This window comes from Myotis daubentonii, chromosome 1 (assembly GCF_963259705.1).
Source record: "Myotis daubentonii chromosome 1, mMyoDau2.1, whole genome shotgun sequence".
NCBI lineage: Eukaryota > Metazoa > Chordata > Mammalia > Chiroptera > Vespertilionidae > Myotis > Myotis daubentonii.
In genome coordinates this window covers 135,830,586-135,852,405 of record NC_081840.1, presented here as the reverse complement: position 1 = coordinate 135,852,405, position 21,820 = coordinate 135,830,586, and the positions used below count along the sequence as shown (strand labels likewise).

Genomic DNA, 21,820 nt, shown 5'->3' with positions numbered 1-21,820 from the left:
CGGCCCCTTGACCAGGCCTGAGGCCTCCGGCAGAGGTGTCAGGCATGGACAGGGGATCCCCAGCTCCCCGCAGTTGCAGGCTCCGCCCCTGCCCAGGCCTAATGCCGCTGGCCAAGGCATTAGGCCTGGGCAGGGGACCCCCAGCTCCCCGCGATCTCCCGCTCTGCCCCTGCCCAGGCCTAACGCCTCTGGCCGAGGCGTCCGGCCCGGGCAGCGGGGACCCGCAGCGGCAGCAGCGCTGCGATCTCCCGCTCTGCCCCTGCCCAGGCCTAACGCCTCTGACCGAAGCATTAGGCCCAGGCAAGGGACCCCTAGCTCCTGGGACTGCCAGCTTCGACCGTGCCCAGCTCCCATCGCTGGCTCCACCCCTACTTCCTGCTATCACTGGCCAGGGCGGCAAAGGCGCCTGATTCTCCGATCATGACTGGGGCAGGGCAAAGGCGGCCCTCCGCCTTTGCCCTGCCCCCCACCTCTTAGCTCCCCCCTGGGTTTCTGATCACTGTCAGTGGCAGGGGGCTTCTTCCTGCTTTCCCTTTCGCCTCCCTGCATTGTGCCTACATATGCAAGTTAGCCGCCATCTTTGTTGGCAGTTAACTGCCATCTTAGTTGGCAGTTAATTTGCATATAGCCCTGATTAGCCAATGAAAAGGGTAGCACCGTATGCCAATTACCATTTTTCTCTTTTATTAGTGTAGATGAGAAAAATGACTATTTGCCCGTTTTAGAGACAAATCTATATTATAAACCAATATGAGTTTATGAGCTATAACTTGATCTTTTAAGTAATTAAAAGGCAGAAGATTTGGGAGTTGTGTTATCACAGTCTAATGGTAACTGCAGCTTAAATGTTCACATGCTGACAAACCAACTCTCCCAATCCTTGCCTAGAATGCTGCATGAGTCTACTTAAATCTCTTTATTAACATGGAAGTGGCTACTGCTCACTTTTCATCATGAAATTTGGTATCAGACAATGGCACTGTGCTTTGAGGAGAATATGGCTGAATTTAGCAGTGAAAAAAATCCAAAGCTTTATACCCATTTGTTAATAAACTGTGGCGATGATGATGATGATGATGATGACCCTGTTAGTCAGATTGCAAATGACAGAAACCCAACACAAACTGGGTTGAGCAACAAAGGAAATGTTTTGAGTTTTGACTAGAGAAGTCCAAAGATCAGGTTTCCTTCAGGTTGGAATTCAAATGTTTCTCTTCCCCATTCTTAGTCCCGTTATCTTCTCTGCTGCTTCACTGTTGGGAGGCTGTCTCTAAGTGATGGCCCCTCTTAATGACAAGATAACTATATTTGTGGCCAGTAATCCCAGTGGGAAGTGAGCATCTGAATTCTTGTAGTTATAATTTAAATCCAAAGATTGACTCTCACCAAATCAGCTTCTATCCTGTGCCCACACTTGACCCAGTAATTGTGTCTAAGGTCGGGGGACTATACTGTGCTGATAACCTCAGATGGTTCTCCTGGTCACCCACTTGTATAGTTAACTTCCGAAGTAGTTTAACAGTGTTTTAAGTATAAAATATTCTAAGTTGTTATGTGTTTTAAAAAATTTACATTCATCTTTGACCATATTCCCATTCTTTAAATAAATTAAAGGAACCATTAAAAGCATTCTAGTGGATTTACAAATATATGTGGAGAGTAGGAAAATCAACCAACCCAAAGTGTATGGATTGAGAAGGGTTACAGGTAATTCCTGAAAAGAAAATTATGGAACTTTTTGCCAGAAGAAAGAGGAATGGATACTAGTCAGGCAAAAACAACAGTTGTTCACCATCATCTTTGGCTCATATTATCATTGCATATTCCTACATTAATACTTTTCTAAAAATTCATTTATTATGGTGACATATCCAGCGTAGACTTAAAAATACAATCCTTTGTCATAATATTTGGAAAAAATTGTCTTGAACCCTCAGTGGCAGAGTCTAGGCAGATGCAGTTGAATGGTAAGATGGTGACTAGAGCAGCAATAAACCATAGGATGAGGAGTGAAAGACCAGAAGATGCTGTCAGTTACTGAATACCCCTCACAGTGATCCTTCATGAGGAATCATTATCCCATTTTGCATATTAGTGAACCAGAAATGTTAAGAAACATTCCAGTGTCACACAGCTGTCAGGGCCTCAAAGTCAGTCTTTTTACAGCATCCACTCACTTAAACTTGCCTCCCTGTCCTCCAGACCCCAGGACAGTTGTCAGTGAAGATTCTCACTGCCTATTTACAGTAAAAGTCTTCAGAACTTTATATACTTTTTTCAGTGAGAATAGTGATGAGAGTTCTAAGAGGTTCAGAGACTTTAGTTCTAGGTGATCATTCATAGCACTAAGCTGTGGTATTTTCTTTTTCTTTTCTTTATAAATATGTTAAGCCATTTTTTTTTTGGTATCATTGAATACAAACATGATTGTCCCCTGAGTGTCTGAATGTTGTAAATATTGCTGTTTTTCAGAAAGAATACAAGAAAGACCTGGAGTCAGAAATTAAAGGGAAAGGAATGCAAGTTGGCATTGATACCCTTGAAATACAACATGCCAAAAAAGCTTCAGAGATAGCTTCAGAGGTGAGTAGAGTAAGTGATGCAGACCTACAGAATCATATTTCAGAGCTTAACAAATCATATTAGCAACTTGATTAGTACCTGGAATTTTGCAAAGCTTTCTGTGACTAATTTAACAGTTTGGAATGGAAACCATTTCAAATCATCATGCTTATTTGAAAACTTACAGTTTCTGCTTGGCTCATTTCCTTTAAATATATCAAAGAAAATTTTGGGAAAGGCATTTTAATATAACAAACACACATAAGTGCATGTACACACATCTTACCTTATCCTATAATGCAACAAATTTCCTGTTCATCTAGGGCCTAGATTCTAGGCTATGATAAATGTTTTCATATTCCTTTTTCTTTAAGGATGGATCATGTGCTACTTGACATTTCTGTTTCCAACTTTCTCTTTTTTTCTTTTAAATTTTGTTTTACTGCTTAAAATATTACAAAGTAGTACATATATCTCCTTTTTTTTGTTTCCAACTTTCTGAGCAGAATTTGAAAATCACATATGAAGACTCTAGCATGTCATTGATAGCCATTTCTGTGTGATTTGGTTGCATGTCCTCAAAATATCCTCTGTTGACCTCATCACCATTCCTGTAATTTCTACAGAGTCAGCATTTGGGGTTGGGGTATTATATGTCCTCAATGACCATGTTCTTTTGTCTAATACCATTTCCTCTTCGTGTAATACATGTAATGACAGGATGTTAATTTAGGAGTTTTGGCTTAGATGTGATGATATGATACATATCAGGTAACAAAGTTGTAGGCGTCAGATTATATGTGTATTTTTCAAAGGATAGTTTCCAGAATTGGTTCCCTACCTCTTGAAATTCCCCCCAAACTTTCAAGAATATAAAAGGGTTGGTAGATTGGAGAGTAGTTGGGAAGAGATGATTTTGTGAGAAATATATGTAAAGAGAAATTTGGGGGTACAGGTTAAGGGGCACTACTTATCTCCAAGCTGATAATGAAGATGCTTCAGTGGAGCTGCTCTGAGAGTTATAACATGGCACTTGCAGTGAGAAGAGCTGGCTCAGGATTGACTCCCACTCTGGATATCTGGAGGGTGGAGGTAGCTGACTCATTGCCAGGAGAGTGACTGCGGGGGGATGGGATGGCCATAATTGGTTTAGATAAAAACATGGGGTTGGCATAGAATTCTTGACCAATATTGGTTCCATTTAGAAATGGCAGAGGAGAAATATATGCTGAACAAGTCTTACAAACCTCCTTTCACCCTGACCCTAATTCTTGTCTCTTCTTGAGAGATAGCCATTGTTATAAACTTGTTGTAGAGCCTTCCAGATCTATATTTATGTATATACTAGAAGCCTAGTGCATGAAATTTGTGCACAGGTAGGGTCCCTAGGCCTGGCTCGTGAGCAGGGCCCATCGGGACCTTTGGGTTGCCAGCTAGGGCCTTCCTTCATTCCACACTGTCCCCTGGTGGTCAGTGTATGTCACAGCGAGCTATCAAACTCCCGGTCTCCTAAGGGGATACTTTGCATATTAACACTCTCTCTCTCTCTCTCTCTCTCTCTCTCTCTCTCTCTCTCTCTATATATATATATATATATATATATATATATATATATATATATATAGAACATACATTTGTACACAGACTAAAACCTTAACATGTACTAGTACTTTGTTCTGTGCTTGCTTTTCTCACTTAATATTACAGACCCTTTTCCATGTCACTTCATATAATTCTTCCTCATTCTTATTAAAAAACTAGAAGCCTGGTGCACAAAATCCGTGCACTCAGGGGCGTCCCTCAGCCTGGCCTGAACCCTCTCACAGTCCGGGAGCCCTCTGGGGATGTCTCACTGATGGCTTAGGCTTGCTCAGGGAAAGCAGGCCTAAGCTGGCAGTTGGACATCCTTAGTGCTGCCACGGAGACAGGAGTGGCTCCCGCCACCACCACTGCGCTCACCAGCTGTGAGCCCGGCTCAGAGCTTCTGGCTGAACAGTGCTTCCCCTGTGGGAGCCCACTGACCACCATGGGGCAGCTCCTGCATTGAGTGTCTGCCCTCTGGTGGTCAGTGCATGTCATAGTGAGCAGTTGAGTGGCCTTAGCATATCATTAGCATATTACGCTTTGATTGGTTGAAAGGCCGACCAGACAACCGGACACTTAGCATATTAGGCTTTTGTTATATAGGATTAAGTGTTCTATAACATGGATGAAAAGATGTAACAATTTACCTTTTGGTGTTTCATAGGTATTACCACAGGTAGATGACATATACAACCTATATAATAAAAGAGAAACATGTAAATTGACTGTCCCTTTGCTACACTCACCAGCCAATCAGGGTGAACATACAAATTAACCCAACAAAGATGGTGAGTTAATTTGCATACACAGGCGCCAGGTGGAGAGCAGAAGTGGGAGAGCCAGCAGCTTGGGGGGATGTGGCTCCCTTGGTCACTCCCAGTGCGGGGAGCACCAGGAATTCTGGGAATAGTAGTTCTGATGGCAGCCCCAGGACTGGAAACAGAAGCCCAGAGCGCAGTGAGCACCAGGAATGCTGGGAATTGTAGTGCTGGTGGCAGACGGATCTCCTAGACACTACAGCAAAGTGAGCCTGGAGCAAGTTACTGTTGCGGTGGGGGATGGAGGGAAAGCAAAGATGAGAGACATAAGTAAAATCAGAGCGTCTAGGAAAAATTAAAGGGAAGATATCCTAAAACTTCCAGGAAATCTCCACCAATGAAGCAAAGAAAAAAAGATGCCTCTATCATTCTGTGAGCAACAAACCAAACTGGGTTGGGGTCTCAAACAATTCGCTCATATGATTGCAATGACAGACAGAAACTCCCAGACTGGAGCGGGCTCCCCTGAGGGCTCCCAGATTGGAGAGGGTGCAGGTCGGGCTGAAGGATGCCCCCTCAACCCCCCCACTCCCCCCACCCCCATGCATGAATCTTCGTGCACCAGGCCCCTAGTGTATTATAACAGAGACTTGACATTACACACCCAAACCAGAATCCTTAATTTTTTCTCAGCTCTTCTTCCTTCTTTTTTTTTGTCTTTCTTTTTCTTTTTTTTTATTGCTTAAAGTATTACAAAGGGTATTACATATGTGTCCATTTTTCCCCCCATCCTAAACAGTCCCCTAGCCTCCCCTATCCCCCAGTGTCTTATGTCCATTGGTTATGCTTATATGCATACATACAAGTCCTTTGGTTGATCTCTTACCCCCCTACCTCCTGCCTCCCAACCCTCCCCGGCCTTCCCGCTGCAGTTTGACAATCTGTTTGAGGCAGCTCTGCCTCTGTATCTATTATTGTTCAAAAGTTTATAATGGTCTCTATAATCCATGAATGAGTGAGATCATGTGGTATTTTTCCTTCATTGACTGGCTTATTTCACTTAGCATAATGCTCTCCAGTTCCATCCATGACGTTGCAAATGGTAAGAGTTCCTTCCTTTTTAGAGCAACATAGTATTCCATCGTGTAGATGTGCCATCTTCTTCCTTCTTAACAAAGGGTGTCAATGAAATCCCAGAAGTCACTTTGATTCAGTTGTCAGCGAGTTTTATTGACTCCACCCCCATAATGGTTTCCTAAAACCATCTCCTTCTCCCCACCCTCATCCAAGGTACCATCTCTACTACCTAGATTATTGCAATAGATTCCTAACCAGAATTTGCCCCCTTAGTATCCATTCTCTGCCTATCAGCCAGAACCATCCTTAAAGAATTAAATTGTTATTTTCCCCAGTCATGTTCATCATAGACGTCATGCTCCTTCCTCCTGCCCATCCTCATACTGCACCCTTCTTCCATGTTCATCATGCTACAGCCTCACAGGCTTCCAGTTTGCATCTCCATAGGTTTTAGGGTCTCTATACAGCTCTCTTGTCTTCCTGAAAGTCCTTCCCCTGGTCTTTTGCAAGGTTGGTTCTTCTTGTACTTTTTCTTCTTATTTATTTATTGGATTAACAGTACTTTCTTATGGCGATCTTCCTAGATTTCTGAATAACTAACTATTCAGGTACTATCAAATAACTACTTACAAGTTTCTGAAGTTTTTATTTTGAGGAAGGGGTGACATCCAATATTAGTTCAAGGTACTGGATTGGAGTATGCTGCAGGGGAAATCAAGGCTGCAGAAGAGTTTTCAATATTATCCTCGTGAGACTGAGTTGAGGCCAAAAAAATAAAAAGTGTCCTTTTACTGGAGAAAAGAATGTGGAAAGAACAAACTTTTTTACCTAAAGAACAGGATTCTATGATGCATGACTTTTATGAAAACTTGGAATTTCAGGTCTTTTCTTAGTAGGTAATAGATTAGTTTATTCATTGATATGTTGATTTATATTTCTCTGTGTACCTTGGGATTATATAATAAGAAAAAGGTACAAATTTAGTTATTAAGACCGTAGGGGAAAAACAGGCATAGGGGAGTCAGCTGTATTATGGTTACATATAGCCCAAATCAATTTTGGGGATGTAGTTATTTTTGCAGTTCAAAAGTCTCATTTGCATATAACCATAGCCATGTCCCATTTTGCCCAAATTGACAGGTTATCAAATCCTTTTCAACGAGAGTTTGGGACATTGCCATAGTACAACATTTATTTTTTTAAAGTAATGTCAGTGTGGTATATTGTTACATGAATGATTGGTCCCCAATAGCCAAACCTTCTAGTACCTAAGGTCATGATTTTTTTGATCCTGTGATTTTCTTTAGTGAATGGGACATTAGCAAAGATGATTCAGGCAGAGGCTCTGAAAAGGAATGTGCATTGGGGCTTATTTCATGTTGTTTTTTTCTAGGGTATTTTAGTATGCATCAATAAATAGCTGATGGCCCTAACCAATTTGGCTCAGTGGATAGAGCATCGGCCTGTGGACTGAAGGGTCCCAGGTTCAATTCTGGTCAAGGGCATGTACCTTGGTTGTGGGCATATCCCCATTAGGGGGTATGCAGAAGGCAGCTGATCAATGTTTCTAACTCTCTATTCCTCTCCTTTCCTCTCTGTAAAAAAATCCATAAAATATATTTTTTTAAAAATAAATAGCTGATGTAACTGGTGTCCTACATAGTCTATTTATGGGCTTTAAAATACTTTAGATTTGAAGGTTCATACTGGAAAATTAAATGACATGCCTTCTACATGGGACCTTGGTGGCCATCGATGACTAGAGCCTGAGTTCCTTCATATATTGTTCTCCAAATGAAGTGTCTTGTTTTGGGGCCTTCAGAGGCTTGCTAAAAATTTAGAGCTCCTTACAGACATAGTAATACTAGTATTTCAGCGTTATTCTTTTAAAAGTTAAACATTATTACTTGAACTCTTATTCAGAAAATTGAAACTGAGACCCTAAGTAACAATAGGCAGATTTATGACTGGAAGAAAGGAAAAATATAATATTTCTCTGAGATTGAGATTTTTATTTACAACTTCTCTAAATTTAGCACTACCTCATAAATAAGCAAGACAGCATTTACGTTAAATTAGAGAATCTATAAATCTAGAGTATGTGAACACAATGTGAAATAACTGTTTTTGGAAGAAGCGTAATTTAGATACTGTCAATAACTTCTTCCTCTTAATAAAATTTTTCTTTGAAGAGTAGCATGCATCCAGAAAAGAATACAATTATGAGTACAGCTTGTTGAATTTTATAATAATTAGTTTTAAAGTGTGACAAGAGTCTTTTAAGACATTTGTGTGTGTAGTTTTGATATTTTGTAAGTAACAGATAATCCAACTCAAAATAGCTCAGGAAAGCAGAACATTTACTGTTCTTGTACCAAACAGCAGAGGAATTCTTAGACATAGCTTGATGTAGGACGCAAACTGTGTAAATCAGGCTTGGTTTCTGTCTTTTAGTTCTTAGGCAGGCTTTCTTCTTCTGCTTGCAAAGAGGCATCTAGCAGCTCCTGCGGCCACTTCCTTCAGGGACCGAAGGAAAGAGTCTTTTGATAGCTCGCGAGGAGAAAGAATGCACCTATCCCTGAACCAATCATGAAGAGCCAGGGATAGGTATAATGATCGATTTAAGTCCAGCAGGGCCAATGCATCTGGGCAGTCTCCCCCGAGCTGAGTGGCTTCGAATGGGGAAGCAGTGGTAAGTCAGGGAGCTAAAGCAGGGAAAGGTGGGAGTTAGATTTCAGGGAAGCAACAAGCAATTATTCATTACAGAGCAAAAAGTGACAATTTTACAAACCCATATCTGATATTCATTAACTGAGTGATATATTAATCTATAGTTCATCAATTTTCTCATATATAGACAGTTTCCCCTGGATTAACTATGGTTTCTTTCTTAATTCAGGTGAGTAGGAAAAAGCCTTCTGACTATGTGACTAAGACATTCCAAGTCATGTTTCTACCACAAGTTAAAAATTCTAAACTTCTATGGAAATAAAAGACTTAAAGTTCCAGTGTATCTCCAGAAGACATGATTCTGATGGTGAAATGACATCAAAATTTAAAAATTATTTTAGAGTTCTAATTGCATGTTTTATTTTTTACAGAAAGACTATAAAAGAGATCTAGAGACTGAAATTAAAGGGAAGGGCATGCAGGTGAGCACAGACACACTTGATATCCAGAGAGCCAAGAAAGCATCCGGAATGGCCAGCCAGGTAAGAGATGAATGACATACAAAGTTTAAAAAAACATATTGAATTGTATATAGAACGAGTACAAATGGTATTTCCACGTGTGTGGCTTTGAGATTTGAACACATAAATATCTACATTGCTCTGGAAGGTTAAGCAAAGCACTGAAGATTCCTTTCTACTCTTTTAGATAGAATATAAGAAAGATCTGGAAACAGAAATCAAAGGGAAAGGAATGCAAGTGAGCATGGACGTTCTGGATATGCTGCGAGCCAAGAGGGCATCGGAAATCTATAGCCAGGTTGGTGTCGTTAAGCTGCTCAGAACAATGTATTCTAACAGCCAGTCACCATGTGTTTTGTGCATTGCTATGATTGATACCTTTTTGAGGGCACTGAATTCAAAGTCAGTGCACTCCATTGTAAAGGAACCATTGGCCAAACTTAATTAACTTCACTAATGAAAGGGACAACTGCTGCAGATTCAATTCCACGGACATTATTCACTGTCAGAGCTCCCCTGCTGGAGCCCCTGTTTTGCATTCAAGGACATTTTGACCTTTAAAACACACACCAGAAAACTGTATTGCATACTTGGATTTAATGTTCACGACAGAAACAAGATTACAAATGAATTAATTGTCTTTTTCCCCATTTCATAATGAGTATTATCTTTAAAATAGCTCCAACTAAAACTAAAAGTGAGTAAAACTGCACAAAGTATAAAGTGAAAGTGAATCCATATATATATATATATATATATATATATATATGTATATATATATATATCCTATCTAATAAAAGAGAAACATGGTAATTGGCGTACGACCGATACCCTTTTCATTGGCTAATCAGCGAGTTATGCAAATTAACTGTCAGCCAAGATGGCGGCCGGCAGCCAGGCAGCTTGAAACTAACATGAGGCTTGGTTGCCTCAGTGACGGAGGAAACCAACGTTCCCCGCCTGCCGCTGCCTCTGAGCTGGCAGTTTAAGAAACATTGTAACAAATACGCCCAACTTCAGCCAGCAGATTCGCAACATTGTAAGCAAAGGCCAGAAACCTACTTTCAGCCAGAGGCCTAAGAGCTGGAGCCAAGCCTCAAGCTAAAGCTGGCACAGAATTAAAAAAAAAAAAAAAAAAAAAAAAGGAAAAAGGAGCGTTTGGGAGTTCAGTCACCCCCAGCCTGAAAACAGCCCTCAGCCCCTCACCCAGACTGGCCAGGCACCCCAGTGGGGACCCCCACCCTGATCCAGAACACCCTTCAGGGCAAACCAGCCAGCCCCACCCGTGCACCAGGCCTCTATCCTATATAGTAAAAGGGTAATATGCCTCCCAGAACCGGGATCAGCGGAGCCGTGAGGCCTCCCGGCACTGGAATCAGCGTGACAGGGGGCAGCACCCAAACCCCCTGATCGTCCTGCGGCTCTGTGTGTGACAGGGGGCGGGGCCACAACCTCCCTTTCCACCCTGCTCTGTGCCTGATAGGGGGGAGCTCCCCCCCCCCCCACGGGCCCTGCTCTGTGTGTGACGGGGTAGAGCCATAACCTCCCCCTCGGCCCTGCCCTGAGTGTGAGAGTGGCGGCGCCCCAACCCCCTGATGGGCCCTGCTCTGTGGGTGATAGAGGGCAGCACCCCAACCCCCTGATGGGCCCTGCTCTGTGCGTGACAGGGTACAGAGCCCCAACCCCCCTGATGGGCCCTGCTCTGTGTGTGACAGGGGGTTGCTCCACAACCTCCCCATCGACCCTGCCTTGAGTGTGACAGGGGGCGGCGCCCCAACTCCCCAATCAGCCCTGCTCTGAGCCCGACCAGGGGCTGCACCTAGGGATTGGGCCTGCCCTCTGCCACCCGGGAGCAGGCCTAAGCCAGCAGGTCGTTATCTCCCGAGGGGTCCCAGACTGCTAGAGGGCACAGGCCAGGCTGAGGGACCCCCCCTCCCCCCCCGAGTGCACAAATTTTTGTGCACCGGGCCTCTAGTATATATATATATATATATATATATATATATATATATATATATATATATATATATATATGTAACAGTTGTAACGGAACGACCAGAACGACCAGTTTGTATGATGCACACGGAGCAGGCAGGCAGGTGAGCAGTTAGGGGCAGGCAGGCAGGCAGGTGAGCGGTTAGGGGTGAGCAGGCAGGCAGGTGAGCAGTTAGGAGTGAGTAGGCAGTCAGGCGAGTGGTTAGGGGCAAGCGGTCCTGGATTGCGAGAGGGTGCAGGCCAAGCTGAGGAACTTTCCCTTCTCCCTCACACTCCACATATTTTGTGCACCGGGCCTCTAATAGTGAATAAAAATTAAGAACTAAGTTTTGTTTTTGGTTTTGTTTTTTTGGTAAGATGCCAAATTTAACCTCAGGAAAACTAGATATGGGTGGAATAATGACCACAAAAGAAAATATTTAATGGAAGAATTAAAAATCTGATTTGAGTAAAAATTTTCATTAGTGAAATATTTCCCTGCTATAAAATTTACATGGAAAAGAATGAATCTCAGTGGAAAATAAATAGTAAAGGGGATGAACTAAATTTAGTTAATGGGATTTATGCTGAAAATAACGTTTAACCAAATATTTTTAAATTCTGGTTAAAATATAAGCAAGGAGTCTAAACATCTGCTGGCTAAAAAATGTGAGAATCAAGATGGCAGAGTCAGCTGTCAAAGGAGTTGTCTGCTTCTCAGCCCTATCAGATGACAGCAGTTGGGATGGCCCTGATGTGCATGTCCATCTGTCCTCAGTGTCTCATGATGGCATGTGAACTTGGAGAAGTGCTCGAACTAAATCAGCTAAACTAATATCCTAGATCAGTGGTTCTCAACCTTCCTAATGCCACGACCCTTTAATATAGTTTCTCATGTTGTGGTGACCCCTAATTTCATTGTTACAAATTGAACATAATTAAAGCATGGTGATTAATCACAAAAACAATATGTAATTATATATGTGTTTTCTGATGGTCTTAGGCGACCCCTGTGAAAGGGTCGTTCGACCCCCAAAGGGGTCGCGACCCACAGGTTGAGAACCGCTGTCCTAAATAAATATGTAAAATAGACAAAAAGCCATTTGAGTTAGTGGAGAGAAGTTGCTATCTCAGGAATACCAAGCTCATTCATTCATTCATTCATTCAGCAAATACTTCCTGAGCACCTGTTTACATGCAAAATTAGATATGATTTTGCTCTTTGGGAGGTACAGGTTAATTTAATAACCATGCAAGGAGAGTATGACAAATCATGATATATGCTATGAGAAGGTAATGGAATCAAGAGTAAAGGCTTTACGGGAGATTATGCCTCAGCTGTCAGAATGTCTGTTTTAACTTACCAGTGGAATTCTAGAGGATGTAATGATGCTATGGTGAATTTCAACATGAACAAAATTACCTTTCCTAACAAGCAATAGTGTGTCATAATGGTTAACATTACTGATTTTGGAATTAGAGTGCCTGGTTTTAAATCCTAGTTCTGACACTTCTTACTTAGTGACTCAATTTCCCTATCTGTAAGAGGGAATAATAAAATAATTTTTATTTTAAGGCACTATTACCTTAATCAAATATATCTTTTTTTAATCCTTACCCGAGGATATGTTTTTATTGACTTTTAGAGAGAAAGGAAGGGGAAAGGGAGATAGATAGATAGATAGATAGATAGATAGATAGATAGATAGGTAGAGAGCGACATTGATATGTGAGAGAAGCATTGACAATCAACAGGTTGTCTCCCATATATGCCCTGACCAGGGATTGAACCCAAAACCTAGGTATGTGCCTTGACTGGGAATTGAATCCATAATCTTTTGGTGTACAGGAGGACACACCAGTCAACTGAGCCACCCAGTCAGGGCTCAGATGTATCTTTACTTGAAGTAGGAAGAAGAACATAAACCCAGAAGCACAAAAACAAGAAGATCTAGAGAGCTGGGTTACTTGCAGGAACTATGGGGTAACTGTGAGCAGGGGTGGGACTGCTCCTAAAAGAGTAGGTTCTAAACAAAGAGTGGCTTAGAGGTCACGCCCTCCTGAGGCCTGGAATGGACAGGGGTGGGACCACTGCCTGAGCAGAGGTGAGGCTGCTCCCTGACTGCTGGCTTACTCGGTTAGCATACCCCTTATGTTTGCTGTTGCATCAGCAACTGCTTTGAATCATATGATATAACTTGCAGCCAGGTGGTAAAGTCGAATTTGAAGTATTATCACTATCATTTTCTCTGTCTCTGTCTCATATGTGCACACACACAAAGTTTCAGGTTGATATTAACTGTTTGTATTTCTAGAAAAAGTATAAAGATGAAGCAGAGAAGATGCTTTCTAACTATTCTCCTGTGGCAGATACTCCTGAAATCCAGAGAATTAAGACAACTCAACAAAACATTAGTTCAGTGAGTAGCCATTATTTCTTTTTAGTCGCCTCTTTGAAATTGTATTTTGTACGGAGGACCTTCCCTCATTGTCTCATTTATTTTTCTGCATTACTTGAATTTTCTATCTGTATTATCTTTATTTCTTTATTATGATTGTTTTAGAATTACAAATCCAAATTTTCTTCTTTAGTACAAGCTATAGTTATTTTTAACTGAATTTATTAATTTTCACTCAGAAAAAGAGGTCTTAATCTTCTATACATACCTTTACCTTGAAGATGAAAATAGTCAGATGAAGAGATTTCCTTCCCAAACTTACTAGTTGGTAACCAGTTCTTAAACTTTCATATATTTATTTTGAGCAATAAGAATTGTATCAGTGCCATTAAGAAATTGGGGCCCTAGCTGGTGTGGTTCAGTGGATAGAGCGTTGGCCTGCGGACTAAAGGGTCCCAGGTGTGATTCCGGTCAAGGGCACATGTTTGGGTTGTGGGCTCAACCCTCAGTGGGTGGCGTTCAGGAGGTAGCCGACCAATGATTCTCATCATTGATGTTTCTATCTCTCTCTTCCTCTCCCTTCCTTTCAGAAATCAATGAAAATATATATTTAAAAAAGAAAAAAAAAGAAATTGGGTCTATGTTTAATGGATATATGAACTTGAATTGTACGATATAACTTGCAGCCATGTGATAAAAACTGACCAGATAGCCAGTATTTTTCTTTGTTTATTTTGTTAATCCACACCTGAGGATTTTTTTCCCCATTGATTTTACAGAGAGTGGAATGGAAGGGGAGAGAGAGAGAGAAATGTCGATGTGAGACAGACACATTGTATGGTTGCCTCCCACATGGGTTGCAACCAGGGCCAGGGATCAAGCTGTAATCAGTATGTGCCCTTGACCAGAATCAAACCTGGTACCCTTCAGTCTGTCGGCTGATGCTCTATCTACTGAGCCAAACTGGCTAAAGCCATACAGCCAGTATTTTAATGTAGAATTTAGCTCATTTAGTAGCTAAGCAAATGTCTCATCAAAATATAAATTCTATTAAGTCTGATAACTTCTGAAATATTTTTCTACTTGCTAAAAAATTGACAAGTGCTAATGGGCAAGTGCCTCTGAGTCTTCATAGTCAGGCTGTGCTAAGAAATGGAGTCCTGTTGGAAGGCAGGGTTTGAGAAAAAGGCTGTTTTGGCTCTCAAGTCCTGTGATTTCATGGTATTCTAGATTTCTAGCTTTTGGAGAACATCTCTCATGTCACTCTCCCAACCCTGACATATGGGTTATCACACTTCAAAAGAAGAATTCATTCTGTCCTCACGGCTTTCTTATAATTCTTCCATTTTTATTATTTTTTGTACAGCACTTTTTTTTTGGTTTATGCTGGAAAGGCGTAGATATTGGTGGGGGTGGAAAGACATGGGGAGTATAATGAATAAATGGAAGATGAGGAAAATACTGAATTATGTTGATGATAGAGTTAATATTTTCTTTAAAGAGAACGAGGGTATTTTTGTGTTTGGAGATTAACACCTGCTTAAAATTTCATGCTGTTTTTGAATTAGTGAACTTTTATAGTGTGCACTTTGATTTTTCTCAAATACCCATGTGGCATTTATATTTGAAGAAGGAAACTTTAGTTCTCTAACATATTCTTAGAGCAAATAATTTGTAGCCATATAAGATACCAAGCATGCCTTAGAACATGCATAAGAGGGTTACTTGTAGGATTATGGCCTATGAAACCAAAGTTGGGCATTTATTCTCATAATGGATTATTTAATTAATTAATGTGCCAATGGTGCTCATAAATAGAAGCTGTAATCACGTTACTCTAAGACTTGAGAAATTGTCTTTTATAAAAATCAAGTCTAGGGTTTGAATGCTAATAAGTGTATAGTTATTATTTCATTCTCTTATAATAAAGGTATTTTATAAGAAAGAAGTAGGAGCTGGCACAGCAGTAAAAGATTCTCCAGAGATTGAACGAGTGAAGAAAAATCAGCAGAATATTAGTTCAGTAAGTTCTCTATGGCATTAATTATCCTTTCCAAAAGCAAATGTAAGTTAGATAAATGTTTTTCATTCTTTACTAAACTAGTTGCCTTTTTCTTTTATTCTTTACATTGTTGACATGCTATTTCATCAAATATCAAACATCTGACTTTCAGAAGGAAATTTGTAGCCTTGTTCCCCTTGAACCTAAAGCAGTGTTTCATCTTGCTGTATCATAGAGCACAAGAGATCGATCACTTTAATAGTATAGTCGTGACATCTAGGACTAGATTTTATCTTTTTAAACGGAATTTTCACTGTATTAAATTTTTTAGAGAAAGGATACATTTCAGTACCTCTCTGCAACTTGGAAGAAAGGAATTTTGCCCTGGGGAATGATTAAAGGCCTTAGAACATTTACTTGGTGTCTTAAGAGAGGGTTTCAAAGGCCCCATTGGCCTCTACCTCTTCCAGCTTCTAGCAAAGGAAAACGTACACTTTAACTATCATTTGTAAATTAACTTCCCCTCCATTTCCTTTTGAGCTAGTTGGGATGGTTGGGGAGGTGCTTAATGTTATGGGTATAATAACAAAATTGCTTGACATTGACAATGGATAATTGCTATCCATACATCAATGGGCATCCTTCCATGTATGTTTAGTTTGTTGACGAGGAAGTCTAAAGGGTTCTTTTCTTGAATCCCCATTTAGGCCTTCTCTTTACCTTCACCCTTGGAGGCCAAGCCTTTCTTTAAGTAATCCAAGTGAAAATTCCTTGATTCTATTCATGTGTCAGGAACTCCAATAGTTACATGGCATTCATTTTAGAATATGAGTGTGTGCTGGCATTTGGGGAGAAGGAGCAGGAAAGGCAACTAATGCTGTAGTAAAATGTACTTCAAAATGAATTTATAAGAAATCTACAGAATGCTGGTGTAATAAAATCTCTGTAGCATGAATGAAGGTATCTCCTGCAGAAAGTACAAGGAGAAGGGCCTAATGCTGAGGGTATATACATGTGCTGTGCTCCACATGGAGAGAGCCTGTGTCAGGCAACACTCAGGTCTGGTAGGAAATTAGTTTGGCAGAAAAGTGTAAAATGTTTGTTTCCTTCACTTCCAAATGATAATATTTGAAATGTACACATCAGTGTAGTGGAATATAATGTTATAAATGTTCTGTAGCGTGCAGTTCTATTGCCTACAGTGAAATGACTGTGCCATTTTGATTAGAGTCCCATGGAAAACAAAAATGTTCATCTTTAATCATGTTTAACTTCTCACCCGAGGAAAATCACACCAAGTAGTACAGTATATCATTTGTTCTCCCAGCGTCCCACTGCCTCTGCCAGCACAATAAATGCATAGTTCTGCATCTCTGTGAGGTTGGGCCATAAACTCCTGCTTAGTATTCAAATGGAAAGTTGCCCTTTCAAGATTAGCTAGATCTGTCAAACCAAGATATGATTCTCTAACATTTAAAGATCTCGACATTTTCCACCTCCAGAGTACAAGCCTTTTAGCTATTAGCTTTCTCTAAGAACCATTTCTGAATCTTATTTAGTGGTAGCCTGTTTCAGCGTACTCTCAATTTAACTCTTTTGGATCCAGACTAATATTGCATTATTACTCACATTAAATCCATAGACACTGCCATAGATGGTATCTGAGGTATTCAGGTACCACTTTTTTTGACTCGCCGCATGGATTTTAGCTTTAAACACCTTAAATGCTACCCAGTGATTTCTAAAATGTGTTTCTTTTGTAGATTTAAGTCTTTGCTAAGCTTCAGTGTGTGCCTCTTTAGCCTGTTTTCACATCTAAATATATAGTTGTGTCCTTTTTTTGAATCCAATCTTCCATGAATTTTAGACATTAAAATAATACCTGATATGATGGCATTTATAAGTTAAAGAGCTGTTTCTTGTCCCGTACATAAATGTGTTCTGGTATTACCATTTGTTGGGTTGATGTTCCTCTAGATCAGGGGTCCTCAAACTAAAGCCTGTGGGCCACATGCAAATACAAATATTGTATTTGTTCCTGTTTTGTTTTTTTACTTTAAAATAAGATATGTGCAGTGTGCATAGGAATTTGTTTATAGTTGTTTTTTTTTTTAACTATAGTCCGGCCCTCCAACGGTCTGAGGGACAGTGAACTGGCCCCCTGTTTAAAAAGCTTGAGGACCCCTGCTCTAAATAGATTTGAAAGAGGAGCTTTTCAGTGAATTGTGTGCCAGGTTATAGGCTGGCTTTCCATGACATGATTGTGAAGGTAGAAGACAGTTGCTGACTTTCTGCTACTGGTTTTTCTATAGTGATTAGGACACAGTGGCCTCTGTTTTTAGAACAAGTACCTCTACCTCCCCCTTTCTATTCTTTTATCATGGCCACATTTCCTTATTCTGGATTATTGGAATGCTCTTAGTCAACTAAGCAGTGTTCCCAAGATTCAGTAGCTAACTTAATTTGACATTTGCCTTTAAATATGTGGTAAATTTAACATAGCAATAAATAGAAACTACATTTTGTATAGACAATAATAAATTATGATATTACCTCAAGTATTTTCCAAGGTTTTTTTTTATATTTGCCTAATGACAAAACTTATTATCATAAACAACATTTTCTTTAATTAAAAAACTCCTACAATGATGGATAGGTGAATAGATATGGACTTATTTGTACTGTATATAAAGGAATCCTGAAAGTATCAGATGAAATAAAAATTTGTATTCCCATTGAAGGAAAATTAATGTTAAAATTAGGAAATTTCAATTATGCAATAGTTACAAATGAAGAATTTTAAACTTTTTAAAAGCATTGTGTTGAATAACACCCACATTTTTAAAAATAAATTATGCAGGTGAAATACAAAGAAGGGATAAAGCATGCAGCAGCCATTTCTGATTCTCCAGAGCTAAAGGGAATTAAAGAAAACCAGAAGAACATTAGCAATGTAGGATCACATTTCCTGAAGTATTGTTTGCTGTTTTACTGGCTAGTACCATACATGACAATTACAAAGGTGGAGGCCCATTATGGTGAATACCATTCAGGAGGGCCAGTTCTTGAAAGGCAGAGATAGGGTCTCACACACCTTCATGGCCTCCATGACACCTAACCCATGCTTCATGTGCATTTGCCTATTTGCAAAACACAAACATGTTATTGAATTCCTACTGTATTTTTATTTTGGGGGGAATTCAAAGATGAGTAAGGCAAACCCTAAAGTTAAGGCTGTGAATATTCTCAAGGTCTCTAGGAGAAACAGGCATAAAAAAGTAATGATGATGCATTAAGTGTTATAACAATAACCAATATTTATTGGGTGTTTACTCTGCTTTTTGAGTACTTTACATGCAATATCTCATTTAATAATAAGCAATAATTCCTCTTGCAAAATGATGTAGGGAAATGCAGAGAAGGAAGGCTGTGTTAGTGAGAGAGAGTAAAACTCTTGGAGAAAAAGTGACATTTGAGTTAGAGCAGGAAGAATTAATCAAGGTTTGGGGTGGGTTTGCTGGGGAACGGCCTTGCTGGAAGAGCAAACTGATTCTGTTCAGAATCCAAGGCTTGTTCAAGCTGGAGGAGGCTTAGTGTGATGGGTACTTGGGGTGAAGTGTGGCACAAGATGACGGTGGGGTCTTTCAGGGGGGCAGTTGGGAGACCCACAGTGTCCCTTAAATGTGGTTCACACATAGATGCAGTTCAGTGGCTTGCTGATTATTAGGCCTTGATTTAGTGATTAAGCAGTCTTAATGTGTTCATCATAGAAGCATAACACTCCCTTAAAAATAACTTTATTTGAAAAGAATAGCTAGTAAAAGAACTGAAAAAATATATAAATCACAGCACAGATGGCATCTGGCATGACACATAGGTAAGTGGTTTGCAAATGGTGGATATTTAGATAACACTGGAATAGCGGGGACGAATGTGGACCCTGGACTGCTGGCTCAATCCCATCTCCAGGCCTTACTTGTCCTATAACCTTCATAAGCCACCCGGCTCTCCAAGCCTCCGTTCCCTCATCTATAACACAGGGTCTAAAGTGTTAAGTGAGATATTGCCTATAAAGCACTGGGCATGTTTGCAAATGGATGAATGCAAAATACGAACAATCTCCACATCACCCTTATGTCCCCAAACCTACATCCACCAGAAATCAGCTTCACTAGCCTCTCCACATCAGTAATGCTGTCCTATAGATTTTCCCCTCTGAGCTCTACCCAGAGCCATCTCCATGTACCTTGCAGCCCATAGAGATTACACTGGACCTTGCCTCACTTTGACTCACACAGTTACCCCAGACACAGAGTCTGCCTAACCTCTCAACATGCACGCCATGGCACAGAGAAGGTCACACATTGTAGAAGGGGCCTGTCCCTTTGTCGCTTATTTTCCAAACTTATCAAATGTCTCTTTACTTGCACATTCACTGCCAAGGGTGGAAACTCAAGTCCATTTTATCTGCAGGCCCTGTAGGCCTGGTAATTTCTTAGGAAAAAAAATTTATTAAATTTATGCTAAATTTAAACTTTAAAAAATCGCTACCACGTCCTTGCGGAGTTCCTTATAGGATTTTATCTCTGAGTTTTACTTCTGCCTGTCAAAAATTCAGTTGGTGGACATACCATTTTTCCCCTCGGTGTTGGCTGCTCATTTATTTTCTGGGGTGTGTGGAATTGCTAGGAAAGCTGACCGCAACCGATGGGTCTGAAGCCCTGCCAGGGTCCAGCCCCAGCGGGTCCAGGGGTCCCCAAAGGTGTAGACGGAGTCGGCGAAGAAGGAATGACACGGAGACAGCGTTCAGTTGATCAGCAGCCTAGCCAGGATCTCTAGCCAAGTTCTGGTCTCGATCTCCAGAGAGGTTCTGCTTAGGCTCTCCAGAGAGGTTCTGTCCAGGTACTCCAGTCAGGTTCAGTCACCAGGTTCTAGTCAGGTTCTCTTGCCAATTTCTGTAGTCAGGTTCAGATGCTGGGGTCCATCTTCTGTCTCTAGAGAATGTTCTGTGTAGGTTCTGTGCCTAGGCTCTGTCTCTCTTGGTCCTGTCTTCCAAGCCCTGTGTTCTAAGTTCTGTGTCTTTCTGTCTTCTGAATTCTGTCTCATGAGTTCTGTGTTCTAAGTTCTGAGTGTTTCTGTCTTGTTACAACTGTATTTATACCAGTTGATTCAATCCTATCAATCTCTATTACAAAGGTTAGGGCGTTTCTTATCTCCATTCCAGGGAGAAAAGATTATGTAGTTTAAGCATGATTGTTCATAGTTAAAGGGATTAATTACCCGCCTGGCACTTAGTTGAGGGGTTTTATTCCCTCCCTAACTTCAGGGGAAAATCCCTACCTGGGGATTCAACCTTTCTCGGAGAGGTGACCTTGGTTAAAACACAGCGCCAAGAAGGTGAGCAAACATATTAAGAACCGTATGCCATATATGCCAGGTCCCTTGAAACAGCAAGGATGGACCGGCTCCCGGCAAAGCCCTGGCTAAGCAAAGGCACCTCTATGCTGCAGGCCAGGAAAACGTCCCTACTGCTCTTCCAGAGGGCAAGCCTTCCAAGGTTGGATGTTTTCAGAGAAGAAAACTGTGAGGTTCATGGTTTCTTTCTATCGTGACCGTTCACCCCTAAGGTACAAGCATAGAGCTGATATAATCCCCCTTTCTTTTGAAATATAAAATGGTAACTTGATCAGTGTTGCTTTACTGCAATGAAGAAATACATTCACAGAAGGAATCATTTGCTATCACTGATAAGGTCAAATACATGATGCAATTGGAAGAGTAACAACCAAAGGTGGGATTTGAAACATTTGGACAAGAAAAAGCGTAGTCTGGGATCAATATGATGAAGCCTCTCAGCAAGGCATATTTCACTTAGGATCCCGATGAAGAGTCTAACTAATGAATGCTCTGCAGCATGCGCATCTCCTCTGATCCTGCCGGTGGAGGGGCAGCCGTTTCCTCCCCGCAGCCTCACGCTGTCTTACCCTGTGTTCCCAGCTCCAGTACAAAGAGCAGAGCTACAGGGCAACCCCAGTCAGCATGACACCAGAGATAGAGAGAGTGAGGAGGAACCAGGAGCAGCTGAGTACGGCAAGTTGTCTCTGTTTTCTCTTATTGTATCACACATTACACATTCTTATTCATCACAGCACTCTCTGAAAACCTTTGAACCCTCTGCATTGTGATGGTCCTTCTTACAGGCATACATGGGAGGGCATGAACTGGGGCCCTTTCACTGGAGTGTAGGAAATTTGGGGTTGTTTTACTATAATT

The 21,820-nt window shown here is 40.9% G+C and overlaps 1 protein-coding gene across 2 annotated transcripts in view; it reads left to right on the top strand.

The window, feature by feature from the left end:
- The window catches only part of NEBL (nebulette), a 395,366-nt gene that overhangs the window by 335,240 nt on the left and 38,306 nt on the right, over positions 1–21,820 (top strand). The window contains exons 19-25 of one of the 2 annotated variants that reach the window (XM_059660686.1): positions 2,473–2,583; positions 9,083–9,193; positions 9,360–9,470; positions 13,462–13,566; positions 15,476–15,568; positions 18,408–18,500; positions 21,545–21,637. The exons of the other annotated variant lie outside the window; for it this stretch is intronic. Coding sequence (XP_059516669.1) covers positions 2,473–2,583; positions 9,083–9,193; positions 9,360–9,470; positions 13,462–13,566; positions 15,476–15,568; positions 18,408–18,500; positions 21,545–21,637 — 717 coding nt within the window. The remainder of the gene's footprint in view (positions 1–2,472; positions 2,584–9,082; positions 9,194–9,359; positions 9,471–13,461; positions 13,567–15,475; positions 15,569–18,407; positions 18,501–21,544; positions 21,638–21,820) is intronic. 2 annotated transcript variants of the gene reach the window in all.